The sequence below is a fragment of the Mus caroli genome, unplaced genomic scaffold (genome assembly GCF_978045245.1).
Source record: "Mus caroli unplaced genomic scaffold, Mus_caroli_1 scaffold_2, whole genome shotgun sequence".
Lineage (NCBI taxonomy): Eukaryota > Metazoa > Chordata > Mammalia > Rodentia > Muridae > Mus > Mus caroli.
This window is the reverse complement of record NW_028227257.1, coordinates 32959144-32977728: the sequence shown is the minus strand read 5'-3', so window position 1 is coordinate 32977728 and position 18585 is coordinate 32959144. Positions and strand designations below refer to the sequence as shown.

Genomic DNA, 18585 nt, shown 5'->3' with positions numbered 1-18585 from the left:
CTTGGTACAAGAACCGGAGACCTACATCCTAATCAGTAAGGTCCCAGGAGCTAGCCTGCAGTTCATCACTAAACCCACCTTATGAACTTCCTGGAATATCCAAACATATTCAGAATCCTTCAAGACTTTATGCTGGGCAGTGGGCGTTGGGGAATAAAGGGAGTGTGTGAGAAAACCTGTGTCCCGCCAGAGTTCCAGGGCTCTGGGTGGGCAGACGCGGGAGAACTGCCACATGCTTTCCACACAGCCCCGGGTGGGTTTCTGGCTGTGGGAAGCCACGGAACCCAGCCCACCCGTGGGTGGACAAGGGGCAGTCCGAGGTCTCTGAGCCTCACCGAGGCCAGAGATATCAGGTTCTAGTCTTGGGCATCCCAGACACAGCCGGATACCATGGAAGAGATGAGAATAAAATGGGGGCCATGGGGACAGCTCAGTCATCCCCAGGGCCAAAGGGAGGAGAGGGCCGGAGAAGAGGGGGTGCTGGGTGGTTCCCACGTGGGTGAGAGCCCTTGGCCTGATCCATGGGTAGAGTGCAGGAAGACCTTCTGGTAGGAGGTTAGATGCCGCTCTTTAGGGGAAAGCCTATCTCATCGTTCAAGCACTGTGAGCCTTAATGAGCAGAGACAGTTTATGGTTTTAGAGCTTTATTGTAGAAAGGCAGAGAGAAAGAGAGAACATAGAAAGAAAGAGAGAGGCAGGCCATGACCACGTGGAGAGAAGGGGGAAGGGAGGGAGAGGAGAGCTAGAGATGAGAGTAAGAAAGGTGAGAGCGTAAAGAGAGTGAGGAGGGGCCAAGCAGCCCCTTTTAAGGTGGGCTAGGCTACCTTGCTGTTGCCAGGTAACTGTGGGGAGGAGCATACCTGGCTATAGTCAGGTAACTGTGAAAATAAATCTAGCCAGAATGCTAGAAGCTTGGGACATTGTCTGTGTGACTTATAGTCACAGAATTAGGAAGTTGGGGGCTCTGTAGTATCAGGCACCTGTCTCTGGGAATGTGGCTCACTGTTCCATCCCTTGTAGAGTTTTCTACTAGGTCTCTACTGGGTCTCCAGAGCAAGCCTCATTCAACCAAAACAGGCTGCCTTTCACAGTCCCACAACTTTCTTCTGATGAGTTAAAAATATCTTTCTGGAGTCAAATCATTAGCTGTATTCTCAAGTGACAATTTCTTGAAAGAACTAGCTGAGCACTACTGCTGGAGGTGCCAACACCAAGGAATCACAGCAGCACTGTCCTCGTTTACCTTATGACTCAGGGACAAAGTGACAGGATAATACACTGAAGGCACCTAGACATTCTCTGGAGGCTACATGATGGCTGTGCAGCAGGCTTTTCCTGATGTGCTGTCTCATAAATGTTGATGGAGAGTGCAGCATTATCCAAAATGCACCCTGTGTAGAAAATACTTGGGGAAATAACATTTTGAGGCCAACCCCTGGATGGTCTCTTATTTTCTGCAGTGTGCATAATATGTAGGATCATGATGGAGGCTCTCAAAAGAATGTTCACATTCTGAAACTGAAAATTGTGTGCTGCTATTCCACAATGTATCATGTAGCTGAAAATAGTCCTTCTTTGTTTGTTTGTTGAGGCAGAGATTTTCTCTGTAGCCCTGGATGTCCTAGAACTCGATGTATAGACCAGGCTGGATGAAGTTCTTCTTAATGACCAACAACTTTGTGTGTGTGTGTGTGTGTGTGTGTGTGTGTGTGTGTGTGTGTGTGTGTGAAACATGCTATGGAAAAATATAGGCTTATATATGGGACCTTTTAAAAGAAAATAGCAGGTCCAGTTGGGATATCAGCTTTCTCTTAACCTCTGAGCTATCTCTCCAGCCCCTATATCAGCTTTCTCAATACATTAAAGTTATCCTTGCTGTTTCTCTACATCTCATGGGGGCGGGGGGACCTCCCTAGTAGATGAAACTGCTTTCTAATTAGACTGGGGCAACTCTGATCAAATCACATTGGAGTGTTAATATTGAAAGCTACTGATAAAACTCTCCCTTGGGTTGACCAGAAGGCTATAATAACTTTGGTGACCAGAAATGCTCTTCAGTGTGGCTCTTTCTCTATATACCTGTTTGTTTTGCATTCATTTTAGAAGGACATAGGAAAGCAAGAGGGCAAGGTAAAATCCAGGGCAGGTTCCAGCTGAGTCCTCAAGACTTTTATTAACAGGAGGAGGGAAATTAGCTCTGTCTGTATACTTGAGGAGAAACTGCAAATGCGCACCATTCACTGTGCGTAATGGTGGGGTGTAGGTCTGTAGCAAGGGCACTCTCTAGCTCTTTATTTAATAAAACAAAGCCAAGAGTCTTCTAGGTATGAGGTTCTGGGCTGAGAACCTGAACCACAGCAAGGCCTAGAGAAGGAATGTTTGTTTATAGAATATGTCACTCATTCATGCTGAAGCTGTGGCTCTCTCTGTACACTAAGAGAATCAGTGAACCAACATTCTAATGTCATCACTTCCCCTTCTTATTTGTTTATATCCTCCCAAACTTAAGCCACCTTAGCAGAGACGTTCACCCTTAAAGATTCATTATCCCTTCAAAGGCATCTGCTTCCTAAGTCATCGTAGAAAAAGTGTTTTCTCCTATATGGACTGTCCCTGTACAGCACATATTCCCCAGTCAACAAAATCGAGTATTCCTGCAGACTCACCTTCTCTTAACAGTCTGCCCCTTTTTATTAGTCTCGTGTTCTTACTAAAGAATTGAGATAAAACAAAGATTAATGTTAAATCTATAAAGGTGTTTCTGTATATGATAAGTAATACACCATTTATATGTTTAATATATTTAGCCCATTACTTGGACTGAATCTTGGGATACCAAGGACAGAAAAGACTGTCCCTGCCCTCAGTAAGCCTCAACCATTTCTAACTTTCTTTTCTTTTCTTCTTCTTCTTCTTCTTCTTCTTCTTCTTGTTCTTGTTCTTGTTCTTCTTCTTCTTCTTCTTCTTCTTCTTCTTCTTCTTCTTCTTCTTCTTCTTCTTTTTTTAAGACAGGGTTTCTCTGTGTAGCCCTGGCTGTCCTGGAACTCACTCTGTAGACCAGGCTGACCTCGAACTCAGAAATCCACCTGTCTCTGCCTCCCAAGTGCTGGGATTAAAGGTGTGCACCACCACTGCCTGGCTCTAACTTTCATAATAATCCATTAGGACTCAATTTGAGTAACTCATCCTGCTGGTCAAATAGAAACTTAGAACGGTTGGGACCAGCTCAGTGGATGTAGAATCCAACTCAAACTTGAGGATTCAGTGTTTCCATTCCTCCACCCTGAGTCTTGTGTTAGTAGCAGAAAGGCAGCAGTATCAGGGCATCTGGGTCAAGTAGACCTCAGTGTGTATCATGGCAAAAGGTGAGTTTAACAAGGATGCTCTGGGGAGCAGTGATAAGCAGCCATGCATTTCTTTTCTCTTTCGCTACACCTAGAGAAGTGAACAGCTTGCAAAAAAAGAGGCTAGCTTTTTATAAAGTAGGCCAGGCCTGAGCACAACGGGACCTCTGAAACCATGTGAAGGATGCAGGATGGGCTGGTCAGTTTCCCTGGAAACGTGCAAGCAAGGAAGGAAGTAATGCTTAGTAAGATTATGGGAGAGCATCTTCCTCTGCAGTACGCACACCCACAGTGATGACATTTTATTTGCATTCACACCAATGTCCCTTTCAGTACCAAGCTTTCATTTAAGCAAGTGATAGAACTTATATTAAAACCATAAAATCCCAGCACCTTACATAGTATGTGCCATAGAGTGAACCCTCAATTTGTCAAACAAATGAATTAAAGTGGGGAATTAAGGAGTTTCCTTAAATGCTTGTTGATTCAGGCCAGAACAGTATCTCTTTCAGTCACTCACTCCACCACCACTTTTCCCACCCCACGTGCCCATCCTGGCAAAACTCATCTCCTTAAGCTGCATGTGAAAAGGGCCGTCGCTTTTATCTCAAGAGGATTAAGCCTCTAAGAATGTCCATTCAGCCTCTCATTCTTTTAACACCAATTCTGATGGTCAAGCTGTGTTAAAAGTGTTGCTTCGCAGTGCCCTTCCTCCTCAATATTCCTTGGCCAGCTGGAATACTCTTAAGTCATCACACGGAAGCATTGGGGAGAGGCTGTGCGGGTCAGCATCTACTTGCAGGGTGCTGCTTGGGTTCCGGGTTCTGGCACCACTTCCCCAAACATTACAGCTTCTGTTTTATACCAAGCTGAAAGGAAGCTGAAAAGATACAATGGCCAGGTTGTCACTGGTGACTGGATTTACCCCAGGAGGAAAGAATGCAGTGACAAGTTTGGGCCACCCAAGTGTAATAGCATATAACCTCCAGGACGGCAAGTTCACTAAAAATGCTTCTGTCTTGCCTTGTCCCAGCAATGCTTTACCCGGAAGAATTAGCAGAGACATGTTATCTTCTGTGCAGGTCGGAGAACTTGCAACAAATGTGAAACCAGGATATCATCTGTTGCATTGTTGTCCATGGTAGTCAGCACCTCTGCCTCTCGGCCATTGGACCTATTTGCCTGCTGCTTTCAGGTGGGGGACAGAGGATTTTAATTCGGATGTGAAAGAATACAAAGACCTTTCTGAGGAGGGCTGTTGGTTTGTGTCCTGCATTTGAGGACATGAACTCCTAACCAAGGAGACATTCTCCCAGTGAATACACAGTAAAATTCCATGTGGGCTTTTTGTGCTGTGCTGCATCAGAACTGACCAGTGTAAGTCCCAGGCATAGGCATCTTACTACACATCCAAGTCAGTTTCTAGGTTGAGAATTGTGGAGGAGGAGTCTACAGCTGGGAGAGGCTCTGTGGGTCAGTTCGTCAAAGGACCTTTAGCAGACAATTCCAATGAGGTGAGGGTTTAGACAGCTTGACAAAATCGGGAGTCAGGGAGAGCATTGTTTTTTCTCCAGCTGCCCCGATGGATGGTACCATAAGCTTGCCGGCTGCAATGCCCTGAACTTGTAGTCCCAGATCCTCAACAGGCTGCAGCAGAAACAGCATTGGCATTAATGTGAAGCTTCCCTGAGCAGCAAAATTTCAAAAATGAAAACAAAATTAATAGACTTATTATGTCACCATTCAGGATACAAAAAACCAAGGTACCATCAGCCCTCCCTCCAGGGAAGATTTCTTCCCAGTGGTTCTGACTCATGTTAGCATGCATCTCTTGAGTGTTTCTGTTTGCCTCTGCTTTCACTGCCTTCTTTCTGTGTCTTTGTGTCTGCTGCTCCTATGGAATAGACACCAGTCTTTGGGCTTAGGGACCAGTGAAAGTGCAGGGTGATCTCATCTAGCCTTCCGGAACTAATGCATCTACAATCATTTATTACCAAATAAGATCATATTCTGAGGTTTGAGTGGATTTGAATTTGAAGGTGAGGAAGGCAGTATTCGGCCCACTATAGGGTTTGAGAAGGATTTTCTTGATATTTTACATTGCTAGCATTTGGGTCACCTCATATCCATTATTCCTGGCTATTCTATAAGTAAGAAAGATAATGTTAATATTTCTGATTCCTCCCATCATATAAATTATTGAGTATCAGTTGCTAGAAATGTTTTTACAAAACTGTTGAAAATGAGAGTGTGACTCAGTAGTAGAGCTCCTGCTTAGCTTGCATGAGCCCTTGGGAAATAATGAAAAGCACTGGACTATACCACTAAACCCAGCTTTTAACAGAGATCACTCACGTTTTTCAAAAGTTAAATGTTTCCTGAGTCTGAGAACTGAAAATTAACCTCCTATGATTAAACAGTGGTAAGCAGCAAGCAGTTGTGAGATCTAATGTCTTGGTATTTCCATATTCTACATACATCTTCCATATACTTTATAGATTACTTTTAATACATTATATGATGTAAATGCTGTATGTGTGTGTCATTTATGATATAATGATGAGAAAAAAACGTTTGTATATATCCAATACTAACATTTTTCCCCAAATATTTTTAATTCATGTTTGGTCTTGGATTGGTGGATGTGGAACTGAAGGACACAGAGAGGCGGATCTAGTACCCTCAGAACTGTTTCAGTTCAGCTTGGGAGCCGCCATGAAAGGTCAGTTACAAGCCTCGAATTGATTTTCAGGTTTAATTGTTGAGTTGATTCACAGAGATTAAAACTAGAATGTAAATGTCTTTTCTGACACTGCCCCAGGCAGCCCCTGTGAATTAGGAGAGTTTCTTGTGTATTAGCAGCACTCATGGGGAAGGCAGATAGAGAAGCCTCACAGTGGATTTGCTAACCCAAGGCTCCTTCTTGGTGGACAAGTTTAGCACTGGAAGTCCAGACGTGAAGATTCCCCTGTGTAGACCTATGCTGAATCTGCCTGAGATCAGAGACATGTGGCCTTCTTTCTCTGAAATCTTAAATATGCAAGCATCTTCTATTATATTTCCTAAGTTGTAAAAGCACCCATATTCAATTTTTTTTCATTTTATTAGATAACTGATTTATGGGCTTAAAGTGATAACATATCTTTTGAATTAATTTTGGAAATACCATTTTGCTTTTAGTGTTATTTTTGCAAAAGCAACTGAGTTTGTTTCGTCAGTGCATCTAATATAAGATGAAAAATCATTTTAACATGTGTAGAAATACAGGAAAAGTAATAAATAGAACCATAGCATTCTTTCTACTGAAAGCATTTTTCAATTTTAATTTTAGAATTTCTGCCCACTTCATATAGGAACAGTACTTAAACATCCTCAGTTGAGCGCCCTGGTTCTTTGTGGGTTCAAGGTCTGGTTCCCTTGCTGCGGTGATAGCATTGTCTGCGTCTCCCTTTGTTATTCCTTTCCAGACCCAACTCTTTTTTTTTTTTTCTTTTTTTTTATTAAGGATTTCTGCAAAAGCAATGGGCAGATTCCTTGCCTCCATACACTCCTTAGAGGCTGGGGAAACACATGTGTATCTTGTAATGGGCTGTTAAAAGCACTTGTTCATCAGATATTTTCTTTTTATTTGTAGATTTAGGAGTATTTTAGCAGGTGTACATTTGCATATAAAAGAGAATAAAAGATAAGAAGTTGAGGCTTTCTCTTTCTCCTCTCCTCAGCATCCTCTCTGTCCTACCCCCTTTATTCAGCATGTTTTTACCTTTTTTTCTCTAGCTGCTTCTATTTTCTAGACCCAAAATGCATATCAAAAAGGAAAAAAAAAAAAAAAACAACCCTCTTAGTGATCCCTCAGCTTTGCAGGAAGATGGATGAGTGGGCTCTGGCAGCTTAGGTAACAAAGTAGAGGAAATATATTTACCTCATTGTGTCATCAGCATGGAATTAATAAAAAGAATAGGTCTTAATCTTTGGGCTGGATACTACATGGGATGTAGACCCCTTGCCTTGTATGTTTTAAACTGCAATATTTTCTATTTCTTAAGCTAAAATTTGACATAAAGTTGAATATATAATAGTGCTTGACTACAGGATTCAGAACCAAAAACTTGAGGGTGTGTGTGTGTACATATATACATGCTTCTGTATATGAAAAGAATTGGCTTCTTTTAAAATGTTGGATTCATCTAATCATTTTAATTACTCCGTAATTCTTGAGTGGCTAGCATTACAAATGAGAGAAGTGTTTCCCTGGAGTTCCGGGGCACAGGGTACAGTATACATCAAGCCTTTTACAGTTACCTAGTCCTCAGATTTTCAGATTTATGCCTTGCTTGCAGCTGGGATGAGCTTCTTGGGCTCTTAGTCCAATGTTTGCAGCAGGCTAGCTTTTATTTCTGCATGTGACTTTTTCTCCTTTATTCACGTGTTGTAACTGGATTGGCGAGGCAGCAGCACACTGCAGCTTTAACTTCCTTGCTCTCCTTTTTTCCTTCCAGAAGAGCCTGGGCCCAAGTTACCAAAAAAAAAAAAAAAAAAAGTCATATGCATTGTTTGGCCCTTTTGCACTGTGAAGTTGGCTTCCTGACTAAGCCTTCTAGACTGTTCTAGGAAGGAACTGTTCAAGAACCTCTAGCAAAAAGTGCCCTCTTGCCTGCAGAGTCTGAGGCTGGCCCACCATCACTTAGCATCTTATGGCTCACATAGCCTCCAGACAGTGTTCAGGTCCTCACCCTTTCAATGAGCCCTTTCCCTAGTGTCTAATTTGTACCTGTGGCTGCAGCTTTGCTGATCCCTCTGTGTACCTAGCTTTGCTTTCTGTAGGCAGCCACCCTTTCCTTAGCCCTTGAGATTAGACTTTTCACTGAATCTGACCAGTAGGTCTGCCTCTAACCCTCCTGAGATTTTTGCATTCTCTCTCCCCTCTCTCAGAGCCCGAGAATCAGGACCTGGAGCCCAGAGACTTTCCTACCAGGATGCTGCTTCTGCAAGCTCAGAATAGTGAATTTTGATTGATTTTGATAGTGAATCTATACACAGATTCACTGAAATGACAAATTTGTAGCCTCAAATGAACTCTTAAAGTTTGCCCCTGAGTCTTAAAATTTAGGTGCAACTCAATTTTTATTTGAAACATACACTTGTGAGGAAGAGGTAGGAAGTTACAAGTTTGAAGATAGATTGGGTTCCACAGGGAAAGCGTGCATTTCAGAAATGTTTACCTTTTATAGAGATCCTAATTAGGGGGACCATGCATCTGAGAAATGTTAGCCTCATAAAGGAATTTAAGAAATACTAATGAACAGTTTGCTTTTCTTCATCTATAGAAACAAAAGCCTACCAGTTACTGAAGAAGTCTACCCTTCAGGACAATTCAAATCAAGCTGAAGAGAGATTTGAAAGTCAGTTTTCAAGTAAGTTGGGACAGATTCAGCACTTGAATCCTGTGGCTGGGGGCCGGGGGCAGCAGCCAGGATGATGCTTAGAGAGCATGGTTTTAGAGTTTTCTTTATAATGAGTATTACTGAGTCTTGAGTGAGCAAGAACTTTTCATCCTTAACAGACAAGCATTTGGAGGGGCCCTCTGGCTACATGCGGCCAAGCAGGGTAATAGCTCTCATAGACCCTATGAAGCTATTTGGTGTATCATGAAGGTATCTTTTCACCAACTCCTGCAGAAGATACTCAAAACTGCTCCTTACTATATCTCCTTATTTCGTAAGGACAGCTCTGTGCTGCATGTCCACTCTTGTGGGAGTGCTGGGAGATTCTCCGGTGTTATAATGAAAGGACTGTAGACTCCAAGAAAGCTAACATTTAGGCTTAAACATAGTTTCTTTAGTCTAGGGTTTCATTTCAATTTTAATTTTCTTACGTTCTCCCACTGTACATGTGGTTTTCATTTTATTATATGTTCTTTTCATATATTCAATTTAATATCCATTATAGAAGGAACATAATATAGAAGAAAGTATATATGCATTTTTTAAAATTTTAGACTTACATGTTTTATTTTATGTGTGTCCTTGTTCTTGCCAATGTGAATATGTACCATGTGCATGTATGGTACTGATGGATGTCAGAAGAGAATGTTGGAGTCTCTAGAAGCATAGTTGCAGTTGGTTATGAACCACCATGGGGGTACTGGGAATTGAACCCTAGGTCCTCTGGAAGAACCAGTACTCTTAACCACCAACTGAGCCATCCTTGCAGCTCAGAGTGGCTTTAATTTTCTATGATCACCATACTCTATTTCTCATATCAGAGTTGCACAGTGAGTTCTTACAATTCATATAATTCATGAACCATATTCAGGTTTCCAGTTATCTCAAACATGTCTTCCTCTGACAGATACTTTTTCAAGGCATGTGCTATCTGTCTGTATTTAGAGAATACATGTTTTAGTAATATCAGTGGCACTGTCATTTATTTTGGTTGCTTTAATGATTCAGTATGCCACTTATGCTTCAGAAAGATCTTAGTGCGGGTCACATTTGGGACATACAGTCTGAATTGAGGCGTTTGTCCAACGCCCTCATTTTATAAATGAGGTCTCAGGAGAGCAATGCCTTGCTCAGAGCAGAACTGCTCAGCAGGCATGTAGAGCTGAGAAGGTGGGGCTGCAGGTAGTTTGGGCAAGTGTATTTTGGTTCTTTGGGTTTTTTTTTTTTTTTTTTTTCATGATGGTGTTTCTCTCTGTAGCTCAGGCTGGTAGAGCTCTCTTAGTAGACCAGGCTGGCCTTGAACTCAGAGATCCACCTGCCTCTGCCTCCCAAGTGCTGAGATTAAAGTTGTGTGCAAGATGGCAAGTGTATTTTGATACCTAATTGGCAGGTACAAAAGACAAGTATTTGGCATAAATTGTCATCTCTTGGTTATCTATAAAAATTATGCTACTATTAAATATATTAATAGCTTATTTCAAATAATATTTATTCTTTGAGCAGCTCATATACTAATACAATGTATTTTGATCCTATTCTGTTAAACTTTTCATACATGAAATGGCACTTGACAGGTGGTATGGCTAAGCACAGGCAGGTTCAGTTTCCTCGGTCTATCTCACGATGATACCTGAAAGGATCCCAGAAGTCTGGTGTAGTATTGACAGGAGCTTCTGATGCTGTTGGCTGCTCTTAGCGTTGACAGTGCCCTGCATTCACTCTCCCCTGCCTTCTACTGCCCTGTAGTCCCCTGAGCTGCAGAGAACAGGTGACTATCTGACAGGGTGAAGGGAAACTTGCCACCCCACCTCCCACTAAAAACCAGAGGGTGGGGATCTCAGCCTCACCTCTCACTCCTAAAGGAGCACTCCTATCTCAGTTACTTTCTGAGTTATATGTTTTAGGCCTCTGTCTCCAGATCTGTTACTGAGAAAACCCACTTAAGTTCTGAGCCCCACTTTTCATAACCCAAAGTCCTGTCCTATACAAGTGTGGAGACCCTGTTTGAGTTGAGCGTGGGCATGGCGCTGAAAGAGTTATCTTGCCACAGAGATTATATGCAGGCAAACCATTCACAGGTGAGCAGCTCAGCAAGCCTGTGGCAAAGCTGCCTGTGTACTCTCTAGGATCTGGGGTGACTGCCCATTAAAAACAAGTGCCTCAGAAAATATCCAAGGCTGAGGACAGTGGGGACAGTCCAGCCTCCATCCCCAGGGAAAATAGTGTGTTGTGTATCCACATCCTCAACACAGGCTGAGAGTGGCCTTGGTAGCTTTTAGTGGAAATTTATTCTTGGTGGGATAAGAAACAGGATTTAGCAAAGGGCTTAAGAGTAGATAGTGTAGGAGCCTGTCATCCCAGAGTGTCAGTTTATGTCTGAGACCTGGTTCCCTGTACCTGCTGTCTTGGTGAGCCATCCATCCCTGCCTGTGTTCTAACAAAGTGAATTGATCAACCTTGCTCTTATTTGCACATCCTGGCCATTTAAAGCAAAGCTTGCTGAAGACTTAGCTCTGGGTCATGTGCTTGCCTAGCACATTTGAGGAGGGCTCAGGTTCAGTCCCAACTACAGCAAGGGACTGAGGGGTTAAAGTGAGAAATGAAGCTGAGCGCTGTGGGTAGTTAGAGCTTTGTTTTTCCATTTCATTTCATTTAGTTTTAGTGTTATAAAGAAGATTCCCCGTTTCTTTTCAGTGTTCTATGAGTAGTTTGTCTCTGGGCCTAGAAGCCCCCAAAACCTTCTGTGGCTTGAACAGGATCTTCCTCTTGAGTTTCCAAATTTTCTGGGAGACTGTGTGTGCATGTGTCTCGAGACTGTGGTGGCTAACTCTCACTCCCCTTGGCTGTGTTTGTCACAGGTCTGGATATTGGTGGCAGCATGGTCACAACAAAGACAGCCCACAAAATCGCCTCGGAAGCTAGTTTTTCATCTAGTGAAGGAAGTCCTTTGTCAAGGTAAAGTCGTGAAACCCCTTCTGAATAGCAGTAACAAGATGAGAAATGTCACTACGCAATGAGTTCAGCCCTGGCTGCGTGTTATTTTGTGTGTGACTTGATGGAGGGTTATGGTTTGGGGTTTTTTGTTTATATAAAATAACAGCTGAAACTTTAGTCTACCTTTGAAAATATTTGCCCCAGAGCCAAGTATTGTTTTGCAGCTGTTGTTTCCTTGGTTTAAGACTCAATTGACACCTCAGTGAACCACAAATTAGCGTCTACAGCTGCTCGCAGTAGGACTGCTTAGAGACCACACAAAGGAGGCTGTCAGGAAAAGGGCAGGGAGAAGACATCAGGCCTTAAGAGAAATAAAGTGGCATGTTTCTTCTTTCTGAGACAATTGATAGAGGACCGTTCGGCAATTGCTCTGTATTAGTTTTTATGTATGGATTTTTTTTTTTAAAGCAAGTCTTCCAGCCACATTACTCACTCCTTCTTATGTGTCCTTGCTTACTCCCCTTAAAGGACAGAATGTATCTTTTCACACTTGCTAAAATGTAACACTTTTTGCAAGTTTTGTGAGCTATAATAAGCGAGTTCTGTGCTGAATTTGCCATCAGCTTCTGATAGTGATAATGCAGTGACTTCCAGTCACTTAGGAAGCATTCATAATGTGAAGCTAAACAATTGCCTGATGCAGCGCCTACTCCTTTACTTTGGAGTAAATACTATTTCAAACAGCCTCGCAGGCCTCCTTTGCATTGCTCATTAAAAAAAGTGTCCTTTAGATGACTGCATTACCTTTGAATTTACTACTTGACCCTGCTAAAATGTTAAAACATGACCTTTACATCGCTTCTGCTTTGTGTAATGTCCAAATAACAAAATGATCTGATCCAGAAATGTCATATTAAAAGGAAATGAAAATGGAAAAAAAAAATCTGTTCATTTGTATTTTACAGAAGCACGGCAGTATTTTAGGACCTGGGCTACTTGGATGGGTTAACTTTCTCAAAACTTTATGAGTATCCAAAATGCTTTCTTGTTTATAAGAAATTACCTTTAATACCAGGTTTTTGTTTGTATTTTTGAGAAAGTAGGAACTTACTGGGTTTGGGAGAATGTTGAATACTATATCATTGGGTTATACAATAAATTCAAGTTGTATGTCTTTTAAGAGAATTTTTAAAGGTCAGTAAATTTTACAGATAGTTTCCAGTTTTAATGTTACCATTTGGCTTAAAAATGTATCCCTTTAGTTTTTAAGACTGTCAGAAGTATTTGTCCCCATTATGTTTTAAAGACATTAAAACAAGTCCCCATCCCACACACTGAGACAGAGTTTCTCTGTGTAGCCCTGACTGTCCTGGAACTCAGTCTGTAGACCAGGCTGGCCTCAAATTCACAGAGATCCGTATTAAAGGCGAGCACCACTAGTGCCTAGCATTAAGACAAGTTCTTTATGTAGGTCCTTTGAGAAGTTCTTAAACACACTTAGAAAATAATAGGATCAGATAGGACATTTTCTCAGCCTGGTCATTTATACCTAGCCCCAGTTCGACAGAGGAAAATTAGACTTTGTTTTTCTACAGATTAAAGTATGGAACCTCTTGTTATTATATTTCTGTATGAAATTAATTTTCAAATAAATCATAAGTAATCTCATCAGGCCCCTTTAAGAAAAAGAAACCCACTAAAAGGTCCTCCAGGAGCCCTCAGTTCTGGACACTTGATGGTAATCTAGCATGCAAGGCTTTGAACGGTGAGTGTGGCTTGGTGTGCTGTTCCGCACAGTTTGGTTCTTGTGCTGGCTCTCTTATTGTTAATACCCCACCCTGGGCTTTGGAGAGCTCAGGTTTTGCTGTTTGTGCCTGGCTCTGCTGAAATTTCTTAGAGGCTTACATTTAAGGATCCCACTTACTGCAGTCACTCCTTGTGCTTTATTGCTTTTACAAGTGGTCTCGAAACCCAGTACTTGAGAATAAACATAACAGTGCTACGCTGCTGTAGCACTTTTAAAAATTCTTCTTTGCTCTGTTTTGTCAGTGAGCTGATGAGCAATCTCAAAAAAAAAAAAAAAAAAAAAAAAAAAAAAAAAAAAAGACCCTGTTGGACCTTAAAAAAAAAAATGGCTTCCTCTGATGTCCTAGAGACAATAATTATGATGTGCTAGTTAAGCCCAAACTACAGCTGAGGGATTTTACTTTAAAGCAGGGGCTTGGGCGCAAAAATGCATTTATAGCTCTTTGTCTGCACCTCATTATGTGTGGGCCTGATTCATTAAGTAATTGGTTTGCAGTTGTTTACATGAGTATTAAGGCCTTCTTTTCAGCCGCCTTTGAGAGATACATTGTGCAAATGTTGCCTGTGATGAATGCAGAATGAGGGCCAGAGGGTCCCTCCTATTGGCTAAACAGTGCACTCTGTTGAAAAGCCAGAGAAAGGGATTGGGTGCTGCTTTGCATAGCAATGACTTTCTTAATAAGCGTTACAGATTAATACACACAAGCTATAAAAGATGCAAAGAGATACTCTTAGCACATTTATACATGCTCATTTCATTGTGACGGCGGCGGCGTCCCCACGCTTTTAGATGCCGTTTTGCAGAGCAGAGGCTTCAGTGTATGAGCCGTAATAGAATCCGATGTTTATTGTATTATAAATCACGGGCAAGTAGGCCGATCGGCAACAGTTTATTATTAAAGATTCTTTCAGTGTAAATCTTTTTCTACCATTGTATTTGCTTCAGTAAAATCATTTTGTGGTTGAGTGGGGATGAAAGGCATGATGTACGAAGGAGTGAGTCCTAATAGGAAGCTGTTCTCCGAGTAAAGACCACTTGTTCCCTTTTGTTCCGGGGTGCATGCCAGAGCTTCCTCTCCTCTGCAAACATTGTCTCTCTTTACCTTCCCCAGGAAGCGGCTTCACTCTCCAGGATCCATTTATTCAATGGAGAGTGTATCCTCACAGCTTCCTTGTAAGTTCAGCTTACCGGTTCCCTTGTAACTCCGGCCTTCTGGTTGAATCAAGATAAGATTTTTGCTGAAAGAAAAGAGTGTGTGCTTGCAGCATAATTGCCCAGGGGAAAGGTACTAAAAGTCAGCGGGCCACCCGCACCCCTTAACAGGGCCACCGTGGGTGGCATTTCTTGCCAGCCCTGCAGCCATGGGATTGGCCAGCGGAGGGCGCCAACGTGCAGCTGATGATCAGTTGGTGGCCACAGCTTTTCTTTCTTGTCTGGTCATTTGTTATTTTCCCTGGAGCAGTATAAAGATACTTAGATACTAATTGTCCATTGAAGTAAAAACGAAAATTTTCTGGCAGACCTTCATGTACCTTTATAAAGTGCACATCGCCATCTCCAGCTTAGGAAGTCTGCATTGACCTTACAGTTAAGAAAAGTCATTTTATTTGACGGGAAGAAGTAAACTAGCTGGCGCAAGGACAGCAAAAATTACAGCATGTGCTGTAGGAGCTCCAACTGGCCATCAGGGGGCGCTCAGACTTTGTCAATTTAAACAGCCTCAGACTTGGCGACCTTTAAAACTTAAGACTGGTATTTGTGGAGATTTGTTGGTATGGTTATTATTTATACTTTCATTTCTTTCTGGGTTGTTTTTTTCTCCTACATTTTTCCCAGAAAAAAATGTCTATTTTTGAAGGAAAGAAAATCCAGCCAAAGATGCTATTTGAAAATTTTTAATACTGATTACAAATCCACAGAAATTTTTGTGGTTCACAGCCAAGATAATACATCTTCTCATAGGTGGACTTGCCTCTCCTTTCATGCCTGTGTGTGTGTGTGTGTGTGTGTAGGCCAGAGGTTAATGCTGGATGTTTTTCTTGATAGCTCTATACCGTATTTTTCAATACAAGTTCTCTCAGTGCACTTGAAGCTCATCCATTTGCCCAGATGCAGCCACTGAGTTCCAAGAAGCTGCCTGATTCCATCCCACCGTGACCCCAGCACTAGAGTTACAGACACACATCCAGTTTTGACATGGGCACTGGGGATCCAAACTTGGGTTTTCATGTTTCACAGTAGGCATGTACTGACCAAGCGATATCACTGGCCCTCCAGTCTTACAATTAGGCCCTAGAACAGGACAGTCCCACTGAGGACCATTTCTTAATTGTCCTCAACGTCACAAGTTGTATTCTTGGCAGGAACCTCAGAGTTAATTGCCAAATTCAAGTGGACCCCAAATCCAGTAATTCAGGTGTGTTTGTTAGTGGGATGTGGATTTTCCCCCTGTGTAAGGGAGGGAATGGCAGTCAGTCTGTTGCTAACATTACCATATTCCCCAAGTCTTCTAGTCTCCAAATTTGTCCACCTTTCAGGACCAGAAGTGAGTACCACGCCCCATCCCAGCTCTTCTGCTGTTGCTGGTTTTGAGAGGCTTATTGCATGCACCCTCCAGATAGAACAGCCACATTCTAGTGCTCTTGCTGGCCGACTATGTAGACTTAAAGGGTGTCCTTCATGGTACCAGGTCAGATGCCATGCCCTAATGCAACATGCTATTCCATGCCTTTGGCCTTTCTGTTGTTTGGCTGGGATACGCCTACCCAAATGCTTCCTGGGCAAAGGGTGGCTGTGCCATATACCATTCTAGTGGCCCCATGGCATTTCTGTCACCACCTAGCTAGGTATAGGAGCTTGTTTCCCCTCCCCATGTGAGCTTCTCATTGGTCTGGCAGGTTTATCAGCAGAGCTGGGTAACTGCTGGGCTTTCTGAGAGAGTGCTCAGCGGTTCACTCAAGCCTTCTTCGTGATACAAGCCACTTGCAAAGTGCCTCACCTCTGTCTGGATCACCTTCCTGGTCTGCGGGACAGTATGTATTCTATCCAGTTATCTACAAGTGATATGTGTAGGAGAGGCGTATGCATTTTCAAATGGAAATCTTAGCTCACTTCAAATTAGATTGCCTTCCCAAACTGTTCCAATGCCATCCATCTGCAGGCACAGTTTCAGGGAACAGGAAGGAGGTGGGCATGCTTGCCGGAAGCCTTCACGGGGTCTTTCCTGGCTCTGGCCTGTGTGCTGAGGAGACTTGTCTTGGTCTTGCCCTTCATGAGGATGTGGAGGCTCTTGGTGTATGTCAGGGACCTGAGGCAGCATTCCCAACTGTGCCCTCCGACGGGTGCCCTTGTCTTCAGTGAGTACTTTTGAAGGCAGAACTGGAGTGTGTTCTACTTTGTTTTTTTTCTTACAAAGTGCCAAGTTCCCTATGGGGTTTTCATTTACACTCAGTGTGCTGGTTAGTTTTTGTCAACTTGATACAAACTAGAGTCACTTGGAAGAAGGAATCTCAATTGGAAAACACCCACATCAGATTGGCCTGTGAGGCATTTTCTTGATTGATGATTAATATGGGAGGGCCCAACCCAACGCATTGTAGGCAATCCTGAGCCTGGTCTCAGGATGTAAAAGAAAGCAGGCTGAGTAAGCCTCGGAGAGCAAGGCCCGTAAGAAATAAAACTAGTAAGAAGTGTTTCGCTCCATGGCCTCTGCTGCAGTTCCTGCCTCCAGGTTTCTGTCTTGAGTTTATTTTTAGGCCCCGAAATCTTATAGCTGTGGCTGTTAATCTATGTGTCTGTTCATTACCATGTTGTTCTTGTTACCATAGCTCTGTAAGATACCTTGAAATTAGGTATGATAATGCCTCCAAACCTCCCCCCACCCCCAGGATTGTTTTGGCTATCAGAAGTCTCTTGTGCTTTCAAATAAATTTTAAGATTGGTTTTTCTATTTCCATAGAAAACAGCACGAGAATTTTGATAAGGATTGCACCGAATCTGTGGATTTTGGCAAAATAGCAATTTTCATAATATTGACCCCACTGATCCATGAGCATAGAAACTTTTTCCATCTTCTGATATCTTCTTCAATTTCTCTAAAGTATTTTAAAGTTTTCATTAGAAAGGTCTTTAACTTCCGTGGCCTGGTTTATCCCAAGGCTATGTATGGCTGGAGGGCGGTTGTGAAGGGATTGCTTCCCCCTTTCCTCAGTGTGTGTTAGTGAGATAAGGGAGGAGCTGCTGGCGTTTATAGTTCACTCTGTGCCCTGCCCTGTGCTGAAAGTGCTTATCAGTTCCAGGAGTTTTCTGGTGGAGTTTGCAGGGTCTCTTTTTTATAGAATCTGCAAGCACAGATAATTTGACTTTTTCATTTCCTATTTGGTTCTCTGGTGTTTCTGCTCTAGCTTAGACCTTCAGGACATTTAGTAGATGTGGAGAAAGAAGACTGCCTTGTCTTTCTTTTGATCTCACTGGAACTGCTTTAACGTTTCCCTGTGTACTGTAGCAGTGTTGGCTGTAGGTTGTGAGTGTTTTTAATTTTGTTTTGATGTCTTACTGAATTTGGTTTGCAAGCGTTGTGTAGTGAACTTTTGCGCCCATGACTAGGGAGATTGGTCTGTTATTTGTCTTGTTTTTGTACCTTTATTGACACAGGAAAATCCTGGCATTACAGAAAGAATTTGGAAATGTTCCTTTCCTGTTTTATGGAATAGTTTAAGAAGCATTGGTATTAGTTCTCCTTTGAAAGTCTGGTAAAATTCACCAGTGAATCCATCTAGGCCTGGACTAGTAAATCAGACCTTTTTTAATGCATTTATTATATTTGTGTATGATGTTTGCTTGCGTATATCTGTGTGCCACATGTGTGCCTGTTGTCTTCAGAGGTCAGGAGAGGGTGCTGGGTCCCCTGGAGGTAGAATTATCCATGTTTGTGAGTGCCATGCAGGTGCTAAGAGCCATACCCTAGTCCTCTGTGAGAGCAACATGTGCTCTCATAACTGATGGAAGTCTCTCCCATTCCTCCAGGATTTTTGTTTTGTTTTGTTTTTTTAAATCA

At 42.4% G+C, this 18585-nt stretch overlaps 1 protein-coding gene and 1 pseudogene across 2 annotated transcripts in view; one reads left to right on the top strand and one right to left on the bottom strand.

Moving 5' to 3' along the window:
* Positions 1–18585, bottom strand: part of LOC110289197 (glyceraldehyde-3-phosphate dehydrogenase-like) — a 542712-nt pseudogene that overhangs the window by 191226 nt on the left and 332901 nt on the right.
* The window catches only part of Kiz (kizuna centrosomal protein), a 116182-nt gene that overhangs the window by 89738 nt on the left and 7859 nt on the right, over positions 1–18585 (top strand). For both annotated transcript variants that reach the window (XM_021151189.3, XM_021151182.3), the window contains 3 exons: positions 6001–6066; positions 8672–8758; positions 11647–11743. In XM_021151189.3, the coding sequence (XP_021006848.1) occupies positions 6001–6066; positions 8672–8758; positions 11647–11743 (250 nt within the window). The remainder of the gene's footprint in view (positions 1–6000; positions 6067–8671; positions 8759–11646; positions 11744–18585) is intronic.